General features: G+C 44.7%; 1 protein-coding gene across 1 annotated transcript in view; it reads left to right on the forward strand.

The window, feature by feature from the left end:
* The window catches only part of samd14 (sterile alpha motif domain containing 14), a 212,026-nt gene that overhangs the window by 107,435 nt on the left and 89,140 nt on the right, over nucleotides 1-15,451 (forward strand). Inside the window, exons 4-5 of the mRNA XM_041173190.1 lie at nucleotides 193-529; nucleotides 7,351-7,444. Of these exons, the coding sequence (XP_041029124.1) occupies nucleotides 193-529; nucleotides 7,351-7,444 (431 nt within the window). The remainder of the gene's footprint in view (nucleotides 1-192; nucleotides 530-7,350; nucleotides 7,445-15,451) is intronic.

Genomic DNA, 15,451 nt, shown 5'->3' on the forward strand with positions numbered 1-15,451 from the left:
AAATCTTCAGAAGAAGAAAGGGTCAAGCAAGACAATAAAAAAGCAGAAATAATGAGATACATGTGGACAGAATAGTGTCTGAGCGCCAGATAATGAACATCAAGTAGCATGGCATTTGGTTTTTTTTACAAGTTTACCAGAATGATTACACTTTACTCACAATCTATTTTGTTTTGCTTTGTACAATTTTAGGCAACAGATAGCTATGGAAGCCCACTGCACAGTATGAGATCTCCTTTACATTCTTCACTGCGGGGCTCCTCTCCTTCTTCAGAATCTGCTATATCTTCAGCTTCTCCCTCACATCGAGCCTCGTCCTTCTCATTCGATGTTAACATAGTGAGGAGGACATTTGAAGAAGGAGAGCAGGCATCAATGGCAATGACACGTTACCAGACTCTGACTAATGCTTCCTCCCAGGAAGCACTGGGCTTGACTCCCACCAGTTCTCCTTCCAAATCCTGCCACAGCTCTGACACCTCTCCAGTTCACATGAGGAGAGAGAGAAGAACAGAAAAGCACAGTGAAGGTGCTGTTATTCTTTTGTTGCCAGTTTTCTTATCAAGATATTTTTGTCTGTATATTGGGTCTGAACTTGGTACAAAAATGAAGTAATAAAAATAAAGTTATTGTTTAAATTACATACATGGTGCCAGCATGCAGGACTGTGGAAAAGATTGGATGTACATCAATATCAAGGAGTTCTCTACCTTAGCAATGTTGCTCTGAGTGCCTGACAGTAGCTATAGCAGGTCAAGGGAGTCATCCTGAGTTGTTCTTGCATGCATCCTAGCAATTACTTCCAGAGTGGCCTTGTCAAGAAACCACAAAGTCCTAAAGAATAGCCCTCATAATAACATACGTAAATTTTTGGCGAGTCTGTCCAGAGATTAGGGGCAGAATTTTTAGCTTGGTGGGCGGGCGCGCGCCAGACCTGACCGGGCATGAAATGATGCGCGTTGACGCAACCGAGTGTGCCGACATCAATGCATAGTCATGCGATAGTTTGGTCAGCAGGCACACACTGGAGCCAGTCGACAGTTAAAAGGCCTATTAAGGCAAATAAGTAATCAATTGTCCTGAATTTTTCACTGCCTGTTCGATGTAACGGTTGATTGGCAAGTGAAAAGATTTTTGGAAACCTCATCCACGGGTGGGATGAGGTTTCCAAAAGCAAATAAAAATGAAAGAAAAACTTTAATTTTTAATTAAAAACATGACCCTGCTCAGCGCTGCGGCTTGCATATCATGTGGGGCAGGTCTTAATTGGCCTGCCAGTGTGAAATTGCAGTGCGTTGTCGATCGCGGGAGGCGGTCGGCTTCCTGACCGCCCCTGCCCACCCCCACCGATCCCACACAGCCAGGGCAAAATTCTACCCCAGAAGAGATTTGGGGGTCAATTTTAAGCTAACCTACTTGTTGGAAAACTGACAGGATTGGATGTAGTGATGGTTTTATATCAGGTCCAATTTTACTCTTCATTGAAATCAGTGGAAAGTGATATTGGTTGGAGTGTAAATCGGGTATTCCACTCAATCCTGGGGATTTCCCAACTGGAGAATTAGACTAAAATGAACCCCATTATTGCAATAAGATTAATCTCTTTTACTTTATGTAATAGATATTTGATATACTTGATAGAGGCAATGCTTTTTGTTTATTTACTTAAATTATGCCTAGTCCCTACTGAAGATCATTCAAATTGTGCCCATATTTATGGAATTTATCATAAATTGTCGTCCCTGAACATGTTGTTGTCTCCCAAATCTGTTCCCATCTTATCCGAAACTCCAGGGTTGAATTGCTGCAATCAGGTTTCTGCCTCTGCTGCAATACCAGAGCAGATCTTATCAAAATCATAAATGACATCGAGTATGACCTATGTTTACCCAGAAGGTAAGCTTTCCCTCCTTGTTCTTCCTGATTTATCTGCAGCCTTTGACATGGTTGACCACACCATCCTCCTCCAACGCCCCTCTACTGTTGTCATACTTTAGCAATGCTCATCAGCCTTTGCCAATTTCCATATCCAACATCAGGCCACTGGATGGCCAGCTGCAAGTGGCCACTCAGTCTTGGCAATGCAGTGATCAACTCTGACTGGCCAGAGGTCTCTGGTATGAGACAACTCTCACTGTGGACACTGCTCCCTGCTCATGGCCATGCATGAATTGGTCACCTCTCCTCACATCTCATGAATGCTGTTTATGACATGCAGGGTTGTCAGTTGCTGTTATCAGTGCCTTTGGCTTTGCCAGACTGTACTAGATCATTGAAATAGTTGTGGCATTTCACCCATGCACATGTGAGCACCCTGACTGACTTCCTTGGCCATCTCCAGCCATTCCTTCTGCATGAGGCTTTCTGGACTCCTACCCACTGGCAACTACCTATTTCCTCTGCCTCCAGGGGCAGATCCAGGAAGGGGTCACTAAATTATGGAGCCACCGCTCTTCTGACTCCAGCCATTCCTACACAGCCTCCCTTGTTGAGCACCCTTCCCAATGCCCTCTTTGTGTGCAGCATGTATGAAGATTGTTGACTGCCCTTTACATATAGCGCTTTCCTTTGACATGCCAGAACTTCCTCCCACCCACCACCTGTTATTGGCTGGCTCCTCCAGGCATTAATTGGCTGCAGACGGAAAAATCCCCAAGGATGTCCTGCCACCCACTTAATCCAATTTCAACCCCAGCACTGGGACTTGCTCTCAATTGGGAAAATCCTGCCCTGAGTGTCTGCTCATAGTATTTGGAATTGGAACAACAGGTCTTCGTTCTATTATAATAACAATGGAAAAGTTTTTAAAAGAGAAAAAATAGCGGAGCGAAGGGAGAGAGTGCTTCATGTCAGGGGAGTAATTTGCAATGATTCCTCAGCTGTGGAATTGTCGAGTTTATCTGCCTTGGATAGCATGGAAATGAACAAATGCAACGGGAGAAATATTAAATGGAAAGTAAATGTTGCCTTCACAAGCAAATGTCAATTATGTGAGAAGTGAATATTTGCATTAAGCTAATAGAAATCACAGCTCAGTAAACCCAGTTCCCAAGTGTTGAGCCATGCAGACTAGGCATTCCCAGCTTCAATTTTCAGCCTGTGTGAGGCTACTGATCTGAGCTGTGGTGACAGCAGGGTGTCACAATTGGCTTCAGTGCTCCCAGGCAGGGAGCAGAGCTAGGCAGCCAGGATTCTGGCTCCTTGACACTATCCAGTGAATCTTATTGGAAAGTATATGTGAGTAGATGCTGGGTCAGGGCGGAAGTTGTTGTGGCTGTGATCTCCCAAGGTTAAATCGCTAGCTGCATTCCCTGTCCATGTTTGAGTTGGATGAGCGGACCAAATGTAAGGTAGCTAAATTTTTCAATGACACCACGATAGCTAGGAAAGTAAGTTGTAAAGAGTCTGCAAAGGGACATAGATGGGTTAAGTGAGTGGGCAAAAATGTGGCAGATGGAGAATAATGTGGGAAAATGTGAACTTGTCCACTTTGGCTGGCAAAATACAAAATCAGTATATTATTTAAATGCAGTGAGATTGCATAACTCGGTGCTACAGAGGGATCTGGGTGTCCTGGTACATGAATCATAAAATGTTAGTATGCAGGTATAGGAAGTGATTAGGGAGGAAAATGGAACATTTATTGTAAGGGGAATAGAATATAAAAATAGGGAAGTTTCACTGCAGCTGCACAGGGCATTGGTGAGACCACATCTGGAATACCTTGCACAATTTTGGTCTTCTTATTTGAAAAAGGGTATAAATGTATTAGAAGCAGTTCCAAGAAGGTTCACTCGACTCATTCCTGGGATGAGGAGCTTATCTAATGAAGAAAGGTGGAACAGGCTGGGGCTATACCCAGTGGATTTTAGAAGGAGAGATAATCTCATTGAAACATATAAGATCCTGAGGGAACTTGATAAGGTGGATACTGGGAGGGTGTTTCCTTTTGTGAGGCAGAATAGAACTAGGGGACACAGTTTAAAAGTAAGAGGGGTCCCTTTTAAGACAGAGATGAGGAGATTTTTTTTTCTTTGAGTGTTGTTGATCTGTAGAATTATCTTCCCCAGAAAGCAGTGGAGGCTAGGGCATTGAATTTATTCAAAGCAGAGTGAGAGAGATTTTTGATTGACAAGGGAGTCAAGGGTTATGGGGGGGCACAGGAAAGTGGAGTTGAGACCACAACCAGGTCAGCCATGATTTTATCGAATGGCAGAGCAAGCTCAAAAGGCCAAATAGTCTATTCCCGATCCTAAGCCCTCACACATAAAGAAGTGAATGAGATATTGTAGGATGGCTGTGACCTGTAGGCTTAAACTTCAGCATAAAGTAGTGTCATGAGGAGAAAACACAAAACAAATTAGTGGGGAGAGGATGTTAACGGAAATCATATTCCAAACTTTTTCATGTTTCCATTTACTGCATGCTCCTGTTAAATGTATTTGTTTACCCAGATCACACTTTTATTTAACCAGGCTCCAGAGCTTTATAGTTAGCTTTCAGATAATATGCTACCTTTATATTGTATTAAATTATATTACATTCTAAATTTGTGTCCACATTTATAATGGCACCTGCTGATGTAGACTTGCCATAAGACTTGCCACACCCTTCTGCCACTGATGACACTATAATGCCTCGTTTTTCTGTTTCCCGGCTTTTGGGTCTGAACTGCAGAAAGACTCACTCCTTAGCCCTGCTTAATCTGAAGATTAAAAGGGGGAGACCGAACAGACTAACTACAATTAACTTTGCAATTCGCCAAACTACAAGTTAAAAAGTAGCAATGATAAACATCAGTATTTCAGACATAATACAAGATTTGATCCAACAGAAAATTGCATTGAGGCACTGTGGATTCTGGATAATTTAGTACAACATCATGACAAAGAGACTATTTGCACAATGGGACATGGCACTGGGGACAGTACTGTGTTTGAACTGCAAAAGAAATGGAAGGAAAATTAATCAGATAAATTTGTTTTAGATAACTGGTTTCACATAAGGGCAAGTTTTGTTATAAATTTCACAATAATCTGTGTTGTATAATCTCACAATTTTCACTAATTATTTTGCATGAACTTCCCATCACTAATACCTTTGTTCCCCTGAATACTATTAATTTTCAAGAGGCTAATGTAGGGTTTTACAGGCACTTTAATATTATAGGGGCACAGAGTGTTTCCTCCCATCAACTGCATTTCATGCTATGAGTGCCTGGACAACCAACAGCATGAGAGATGGGTGAAAATGAGGTTCCATGAAAGTGCCACTAGGTTGGGGAGATGGTGACGTAGTGGTAATGCCGTTGGACTATTAGTCCAGCAGCACAGGCTAATGTTCTGGGATTCAAATCCCACCACAGCAACTGGTAGAATTTAAATTCAATTAATGAATCAGTAATGATGACCATTAAATTATCACTGATTGTCATAAAAACCCATCTGGTTTGCTAATGTCCTTTAGGGAAGGAATCTACTGTCCTTACCTGGTCTGGCCTACATGTGACTGCAAAGGGGTTGGCCAGAATGAAAAAAACAGTAAAAACTGGGAAATAAGAGTACTGGTCCAAACTGTTTTTTTTTCTCTTCTGGGTGGTTTTCAGAGGGCAGTTAAGAGTCACTCAGTTCAAGGACAAGTAGGGATGGTCAACAAATGCTGGCATTGCCAGCAACGCCCAGATCCCATGAACGAATAAAGAGAAAAAACAATTAAAGAAGTTGGCTTCATTGAAGTAAATGTGGGGAGCCATTTCCCTTGACAGAGCCCAGATTTTCCACCAGAACACAGCATGAATTCCCCTTGATTTTAAAATTAAAATGGGAAAAATAAGATACAGAGGCTGCTCTTGCTAATCAGCAGAAAAAGCTGCTGAACAACACAAAGAAGCTTATAATTATCTAAAGTGGGCTATTAATAACTAAGACAAAAACAAAAAATGCTGGAAAAACTCAAACGTTTCGAGTCCGTATGACCCTTCTTCAGAATCTTCTGAAGAAGAGTCATACGGACTCGAAATGTTAACTCCATCTTTCTCTCCACAGATGCTGTTAGACTTGCTGAGCTTTTCCAGCATTTTCTGTTTTTGTTTATAATTTCCAGCATCTGCGGTATTTTGGGTTTTTTTATTAATAACTAAGATTCAGTTTCGGATGTCATGTGGGTAATGCTGCAGCGAATCAAAAGTTGGGGCTTTTGACGATTTGTGCTTTAGCATTTGAGAGCCCAGCTGATTGATAACACTAGAAAATTTGGATAAGAACTTAGATTTTGCTCACTTCAGTCACTTCTGAAGGCAAACTCCAAATGCCTAACTGGGGACAATCATTCACAAATGTATTATTTTGCAGCAATAATAAAAATGTGATGGGGGCATTAGAACTTTCATTCAGCTTACTGAATAAACAAGTATTATATAATGCCCATTATATACATCTATTCATGTAATGGGACATTAAAAAAGTACTACAGCCTAGACTACTTCAGTGATAAAGTTCACAAAAGTACACACTATAAACTTTTATTGCTCTGGGACATTAGTTGTGGCACTAAGAAGCAATCTCTTGTCACCATATTATTTCTGCACAATCTCACTAGCTTCTATTTTGAACAACCATCAAAGTTGGCATCCACCTACCTACCTAAGTGATTTCAGAATGAACGAATACATGCCTCTTCCCTGGGTAATTCAGATCTGTGGTCACAGTTGAACGTTCACACGTGAGCGTAGCCTCAATCCTCACCAGTGTTAAGTCAAAATTTTGTTTGCATTCCATAGCTTTCTGAGTTGATTACTATGTCTGCTCAATGAACCTAATCAACAATTGAACAGTCACCTAGCTTAAAAAATAAAATAAATCAAGCTTCTTCCCGGTGTTCTTGGAGTAAAAACTTTGAAATTTCAGTCAGTCGACTGATTAAAAATAAAATAAAGATAACAATAAAACAGTACCTTTCAATTTCCTTCTGAACTGAAACTTCAGATCCAGTGACAGAAAAACAACTGATTAATTTAGCAATCATAGACCATCATTAATTAAACACATCACAGTATATCACCAATAATTGAGAATATTAAAATGGCAGGAACAGGGACCTGTGCAGTCCAACTCAGACACAGCATTTTTTTTTATTGTCTCATCTGATTAACTCTGGAATGTAATAGTAACTTTGATAACGTGATGCACTTGCTAGGCTCTTTTCCTTGTTAGGTATTCAAAGCTGCGGACTCAGGAAGGTTATAATAAAAGCAATGGCAATGGCGGGAAAGGGCATGATAACTGGCTGTTTGTGGATGTGGTGGTAGTGTCCTAGTGTTTTATAATTTTGCATGTATTTTTGTAATTGTAGGTTCAGAGGAGAGTAAAGAAACAAGTCCAGCAGAACCAGCTAGCCCCACAGTCGGCCTCGACAGAAAGGCAAGGCGGAAACTTTTGGACCTTGGGTAGGTGTTATTCTTAGAATGAAATAAGTATTCAAACTTTGTCCTTCACATATAACACTCCAGGACTTGGCAGGTGGAGACATTGTATCAATTTCAGCATTTTTAGTTCTGTAGCTTGCAATATCAAGCACGCATGTAAGACCTCAACAGACAATGAAGAGCAATGTCCATCTTATTAAGGCATCTAATAATCATCCGTTCTTATTATAATACATGAGTATATGTTTGACGAACCTCAGGTGAGGTGAAGGTGGTTTCTCTAATTTGGAATAACTGGAATATTAGAATGAAGCTGTAAAAGTACATTCAGGGCCAAATTCTTCCTATGTAGCAACATGCAACAGGCGGCAGTGAACCACCAGTCCAGGACACATTATGCCCGATAGTTTTTACAATTACAATGGAGAAGAGAATAGAGTGGGTCGTAACACGGGCCGCTATTTTGTTGTCACCCATTCTACACTATCGTCCAAGACAAATCTATATCCCAAGGAACAATTAGTTTCAAGTTTGAAGTGTCCATCACAGCTGTGGCCCACCATCATGATCAGTCCATAGCTAAACACTTTAGGATCTTCCACTCTTTAAGCCATCAGACCTGCAGTGGTGCCGCCCACCCATTTAAAACATTGCTTTTCCATGACATACTTCACACTTGAAAAGTTAGCTTTGTGGGGTAATTTTGGCTGGGATTTCTGCTCCCGACTGTGGCGGGCATCATGGTGGGCGTGAGAGCTAAATCTTGTGAGAAGGCCCAAAACCAGTTTTACAATGACGTAAAACGAGGAAGCGGTTGTACGCTCCAGTCATCAATGGCGGGTCATGTTTCCCGCTGCCAAACGCTGTGAACATCGTTAGTATAAATCAGCATCTTATTCTGACCCTTGCTCACCAGAATCATCCTGCTACACTGGTTTAAGAGCCCATGTCAGCCTGCAATTAGAACGATGCTTTTCACAACAGAATTTAAACAACGTGTCACTGGTGGCCTGCACTTCGAGCCTGACCCCAAGGTGAGTTTGCATCCAATGCATTGCACAGCACTTGCAGGAGTCAGCAGCAGGCTTCGCAGACTGCACTGCATTGGGTTCAAGGGGGGTCTCAAAGCAAGTCCCTGCAGGTACCACAGCAGAGTTAAGGCAGGGGTGGCTTTTCCTGTGCTGCAGGGCAAGGGCTCCACTGGGGAAGGGGCCAGACAGGATTGAGGGAAGGGGCTGCAGGGCCAGGGCTCCACTGGGGAAGGGACCAGATAGGACTGAGGGAAGGGAAGGGGCTACAGGGCCAGGGCTCCACTGGGGACAATAAGCAGGGAAGGTTGCACGGAGACACATGACTGTGGGTGGCAGGGGGTTGCTGGGGTGGTGGTGGTGGGAGGTGCAGGTCAGTTGACGTGCAGGGAATCAGTAAAGTGAAGCAATAATGCTCAATCATGCAACGCTGATCCCTCAAAATGGCAATGATCGTTCCCCTAGTTTTAGCCCCTCATTTGCAGCCTTCAAATTCACCAGAGTGTAATGGAACTGCAGAACTATTGTGTGATTGGTCTAGCTTGAGAATCTCTTGGAAAGTGACCATTAACCACTCACAGACGAGAAGCCTCCAACCCCCTAAATTAATCTCATTAACCCTCATGTTTAGTCCAGTGCAGTCGTGGAGTGCAGATAATGATGATTCCAACGCCTGGCCTGAAAGCAGAACATCCGGTCGCCTGGCCAAAAATATCACCGGTCAGTCATGTGTGCTGGGGGCGGGTTGGGGTGGTTTGTGGTGAACGTTCATGCGCACCATGCACTGGGCATCATTTCAGGGACCAGTACTCTCTGGCGTGCGTGAAAAGGCCTTGAGCCCACAACCACAGACAGAAAGTGGACCTTTGGCAACAAATACTGACTTGCGTGTTTCTCGTTGATACTGCAGTGAGGAGACCATCAGGACGATGGATCCTGGTGTTCTCACTGACTGCATTATTGCTTTATAGGCAGGAGCGAAGAAAGCGATGGAGGTGCCTCGCTCGCCAAAGGGAGGAGCAGAACCCTCAAGGCCAAGGGGCAGCAGGTCCTCCTCTGGACACAGAGGATGATCCTCAGTGAGCTGTAATTTGTAGGCACCTCGCTAGACCCAGGGTGCATAGACATTGCATGTGTTATCTCCAGATGAGTGAGAGCCAGTGTCACAGACGCCTCCACATGTCAATGGACCTGGTGAGTCACATTTGCCACTTTCTACAGGGCTTTGCACCACAGGGACTTGGAGGGCATTCATTGCCAGTGGCAATGAAAGTAACAGCCGCACTCAATTTCTACACCAGTGGCTCCTTCCAGAGCCCCACTGGGGACCTCTGCAGCATTTCCCAAGCATCCACCCACAAATGCATCCAGGAGGTCACAGATGCCCTTTTTGCAAAGGCCCACAATTTTGTCCACCGACAGAGATCAAGCAAGCCAGGATGCAAGAGCACTGAGCTTTGAGCTTTCCTGTTTCCCACAGGGGCAGAGCGCCATCAACTGCACTCATGTGGCTATAAAAGCTCCCTGGCTACAGGCAGTCTACTACATCAACCAGAAAGGCTACTGCTTGCTCAGTGTGCAGCTGGTGTGCGACTGTAACAAACTTATCATGCAGTGTGTGCCAGGTTCCCAGCTAGTGTCCACAGCCTGTACATGCTGAGGAGGTCTCAGATCCCTGACATCTTCAAGGGACCACACAGGATGCAGGGTTGGCTCCTCGGGGACAAGGGTTACCCACAAAGAATGTGGCTGATGACACCCATGTGGAAGCCTCAGAATGCAGCAGAGAGAAGGTCCAAAGAGGCTCATGCTACAACCCAGACATTGGTGGAACACACCATCAGGATCCTGGAAATGTGATTCCAATGCCTGGACAGATCTGGCGGAGCACACCAGTACAGTCTCATGCATCATTGTGGTGATGAGGTCTTGGAAGCCGAGGATGTAGGTGAAGAAGCCTTACTTAGGCCAGATGAGGCAAGCATGCTCGTGAGGCCCTCATTGCCAGCAAGTTTCAGGAGTAGGATGATGAGATGCAGTGAGGATCCTCCTGGACAACTCTCCTCCATCATGGGCCAGCACTGCCACCAGCATAGCTAGTCCTCTAATTTCCCTCGAGCTTCCAGATGACAGTGCTCGTTGCACAGAATGTTCACATTGATATTGTGAAGGATGAACAAGCCTCAAGGGCATGTGTCCGTGCTGAGATGAGGTACTACCTGGAGGAGGACATTCTGGTATCAGACATCAGAAAGTGCTACCTCTTCACACATCCATCCAGCATCCCAGTCACAACAGCACCTTACAAGATGTAGGGGCCCTTGCACGATCCTCAATGGCCTAGTACCTGAATGCCTTCAATCTGGCCATGCTCCTCACGAAGATCCATCAGAACTCATGCACAATATGTTACATCAATGGCAAAACACAGAAACATAACACTTGGGACAAGGTAGCCAATGAAATACCGTTACTGTGACTGCACTTAGAGATGACCCAGCTGGCTGTGATACACTCCCCGAATTGACACTGACATCTGGCAGTTAAAGTTAGGGATCCTGAGCTGCATTTCTCCTAACCCTACTATGGAGGCAAAGCACCTGAGCATGATGAGGTCAGACACTAGGCTGCCTCCTCTTACTCACAACCAGTGTGCCTTCGTGGCCAGCTCTGGCCCTAGCAACGTCCAAAATGATCAGAGAACATGAAGCCCGCAGGGGCACACGCCTTTGCTAATGAGGAGCACCATTCTGCTTCATCACACACTTGTTCCTATCCCTTTGCACTCCTCCATTTTGTCTGAAGCAATGATGTGCAATTCCAGAGTGTGCCTAAAGGCTGTTTTGGCCTCCAGAAATCACCATTTGGAAGTAGCATTAGTACCCTATTGGAATGTCAAAGTGATGGGACACACACTGCTGTCTATCAACTTTGTGACCACACCCTTCTCCCCACAATAGTCACAACTATTGGGTGAGAAACGCTTAAGGTTGGATCTCTCACAAATACGCCATTGCTTCATCACTTTAAGGTGGCAAGGTTGTCCTGGTTTTTGCTGAGCTCGGCAGATTGACACTGGGAACATCAGAAACCTGTTTAGCTGACGGCAGTGGTCATAAGCTCTGAGTATAGGCTTATATCATCAAGTTGGATAGTAGATGAGCCTTCTCCATGCGTGAGCATATCTCTCCTTAAACACCACATGTACACCTGTCAAGAATGCAAATGAGATAGGGGCACACCCCTGCCTCAATCGTTCAGAGCCAAAAATGCACGTGACGGGACCCTACGAGGAATGGGATCGTGGTGTTTTCCACAAGCACACTTAACATGAAGGTTCAGGTGTTACTGAAATGGAGTGCTATGGTGAGATGGTAGCAGACTGCACAGAAGAAAGGCCCAGAATAGAGACAATTGCCATAAGTGGGTGCAGGAACCAAGGTATCATATGTGATTGACATTAACACAGCTCACCATAAAACGGAGGCATAGATAAGAAGTGATACGAGTGACATTATATACATGTGGGAAATAACACCCAAGCAAACTTTCACTTCCTTTACCCTGCTGCTATGTCTTGGTGGTCCCCTGACATGCACAGCAGAGGTGGAGGTAGCCTGCTGACTGCTATGCCCTGTTGTCTGTGATGATCTTGGCAGGCATTCTTTGGACGGCTGAGGCCTGGTGGGCCCCAGCCTGCTTTGAGTCTCTTGCTGTGGAGCGGGTGCACCCTCCTTGGCCTGTGGAGCTGGAGCTGATGGGGGTCACAGGCAGAGGGGATTTGGATCAGCTAGGCATTCCTGGAGTCACCTGGGTGCATGGCCCCAGAATATTGAGCTGCTGGTCCTCCTCCTTTGGGTGGCGTAGGGCTCCTGGCTGACTCCTTGAGGAGAAGGGGCAGCTGGAGTGAGTTCGAGGTGCCACCAATGGCTGCAGCAATGGAGTGTAGCTCCTACAGCAGTGTAGGACCGATGTCCTGGACTAAGGTCTCCATGGCGGCTGTGAACCCATCAGTGTTGACCTCAGGGCATTGGCATGCCAGCGCTATCACCTCACAATGAAGGCAGACAGACTCCTCTATCATGATTGCAATCTGAGGAGTGCAGCTGACATCCTTTCCTGATCTTCCCGTGCTTGCCTTTGCAGCTCTAACAAATGATTTAGGACAAGTCCGGAGGTTCATCACTGGACTGGGACTTGGCAAAATTGTGGCCTCCAGTAGTCATCTGAGTTCGGATGACCTCTGATGTCCCTGCCTCCACCTGTTATGGGGCAGATGGTGACCCTGAGGCTACTCTAGAACTAGGCCTCACTGAGGTGTGTATCTCTGAGCTGGTAGAGGGTGTGGGTGAGCGCTGTGACGGGACTTCAAAGGTGCTGTACTCAGGTTTGTTATCCGAGGTATCATCAGGGCTGGATTTGAGGGCCTGGCTCATGGATGCCCTCGGCAACTTCCCGGAGGTGTCTATGAATGAAAGGAGAGAAAATTAGTGCATGGCAGGTGACTCTGAAACAGGAGATATCACTCACAATATTGTTGTCTGATGGATGTTCCAGTGCAGGTTTCTCACTTAGGTGTGCACCGCTGACCTCACAGTCAGCACAGTCACAGGCCTATGTGTGGGTGGCAAACAGAGCCCTGGGCAAGATTAGGGCCCAAACTCTAGAGGAGATGAGGCCAGATGGAGATGTGAGAGCGTGTGAGTGAGTGGTGATGTCCCTTGAGGAGGCATTGAGTGAGATCCTTGTGAATGTGATGGGCTTGAGAATATGTGAGTTGAGAGTGATGAGATGGTTGACTTACCCTGGTGGAATGGAGGAGATCATTTATCCTTTTTTGGCATTGGGTGACTGTCCTCTTTTTTAGGGTGTTGGCTCTGGCAACTGCTGCCGCATGCTAGATTGGTGGCCTTGCTTTCTGGCTTTCACACAGAGTGGGGCTAGCGGACTTCATGGTGGGCCTCCATGGTGTCCAGCAGGAGCCCAAGGAAGGTGTCACTAAATGTTGGGGTAGCATGTTTCCTCCCTTTGGCAGCCATGCATTTCCAGCAGCTTCCAATGCCTTGGGGAGAACTAGCTCTGTGCAGGGGTCCCCTTTAAATATGGTGCCCGGATTACTGAAGGCCTGAGGTGATGGCATTGTGGGCGAATCAGAGGCTGCCCCACTAGTGACCTGGTGTGTTTCCTGGGAATGCATTAATAATGAGGTGGAGCTTGCTGGGACTGGGACGATATGGCGTGAAAAGCCACCATTGTGGCCAGCGGGTGAAACATTCTTTTTCCTGCCCACTGCCGCACTTTGTGCAAACCTGGGATGATTTCACCCAAAGTGTTGCTGTTGCTGAGGTTTCTTGCCCTATCTCCATTTAGACTATCTGAATTCCCCGGGCAAGTTCTTGTCAGGTTTCAAAGGAAGAAATTCTGTAGCCCAGTCAATGACACAAGGGTAGAAATTAGTCCTTACTTCCGTTTTCTGGATAGAAAATGAGTACAAAAAGCACCAATTTGGAGATACGCCCTCCGCCAGATCTTGGGCACTGCCATGTTGGTAAAAGTGGCCTTGCAAGCATCCTGGGCAGTCACCAAGTATGTCAATGAGTGGCATAATGCCTGTTTTAGGCCACCTTGAAGAAGTTGGATTCGATTGGGGTGGAGGTAGTGGTGGGGTGGGGGGGGCAGGAGCCAAGCCTGCTCCTCTTTGGATTCTTGTCACAAAGGCCTAATAAGCAATTGTAGCCAAAAGGTAAGTTTTTGTTAAATTTGAAAAAGACATTCTTGTGGATTGTGGAAGAGCAGGAGTGTTCTCCCTGATGCCACAGTATTCAGATTGCTACCCCCCCCTCCCCACATTGTCATTCTACCTCCCTCTAAAAATCTATCTGTGGGCTGCTGCGGGTGAGGTATGACAGACACCTGCAGCTCATGGAAGCAATGCTAATGAGCCCAAGGGCCAATTATGGGCTGTCCCAAGGCCTCTTGGTTGAGGCAGCACTGGCTATGGACCCAGAAATGAGCAATAACTAATTTTCTCTCCACAATCTCTACGAATTTTGGTGTGCTCCAAATGTGCAAAGAAAAATTTGGAAGAAATGTGAACAATATAGAAGATTGCATTTTGCAGTTTATTCCCTTGTGTGGTAAACTATGTCTTCATTTTTCTTGCATCAAATATTCATTGCCTGAAGGAAACACTTTAGATCGTTGCTTTGCCCTGTCTGTGGGAACCATAAAAAGGCATCTCACATTGAACGTTTGTTTTCAGAAATGGGAATGCCATAAATATTGTGTGTTATATTTATATATGTATGTTATTATGATGAATATTGAACAGAGAGGATATTTATGAGCCTTCCAATTACTGACAAAGTCATAAAAACAGCCTATTTACATAAAGTCAATAATGTTGGTTTACATGCCATTTAAACATCAAAATAGTCAAAGAAAAATTGTGATGTAGCCTGTTTGCTTAGAATATATTTTTTGTTCATTAGTTTTTCTATCATTTATCACAGTTTGAAGATCTCATAACATCTGGTGTGTACATGCATGAATACAAGAATGTATGTTACTTACATCTATCAGGTTTGAAACCTGGTGATCAGTTTCATGAATAACATTCAGAATCACTCAAGATATATCAACAATTACTTATAGCAACTGAACTATGTTCTGCCATCTTGTTATTTTGTTCATAACATTAATCATGTTTTCCGTGTGTTGGGATACATGGTTTCCCTCAACCAGAACCATCTAAACAAATTATTGCTGTTTGTGGGACCACGCTGTCCATAAATTGCAGTTACAATTTCCCAAATTACAACTGCAACGGCACTTAAAACAAAAGTGCATGATTGACTGTGAAAGACTTGTAAATGTGAAAAGCACTATATTTTCTTTCTTAATGGTCTATTCACATGTGTTAGCTCTGGTTGATCATTCTTACTGATCATAAATAGAGCTCAACAAGCAGTAGCATAAGGCAAGAGACCATTTTTACATG

This window comes from Carcharodon carcharias, chromosome 23 (genome assembly GCF_017639515.1).
Source record: "Carcharodon carcharias isolate sCarCar2 chromosome 23, sCarCar2.pri, whole genome shotgun sequence".
NCBI lineage: Eukaryota > Metazoa > Chordata > Chondrichthyes > Lamniformes > Lamnidae > Carcharodon > Carcharodon carcharias.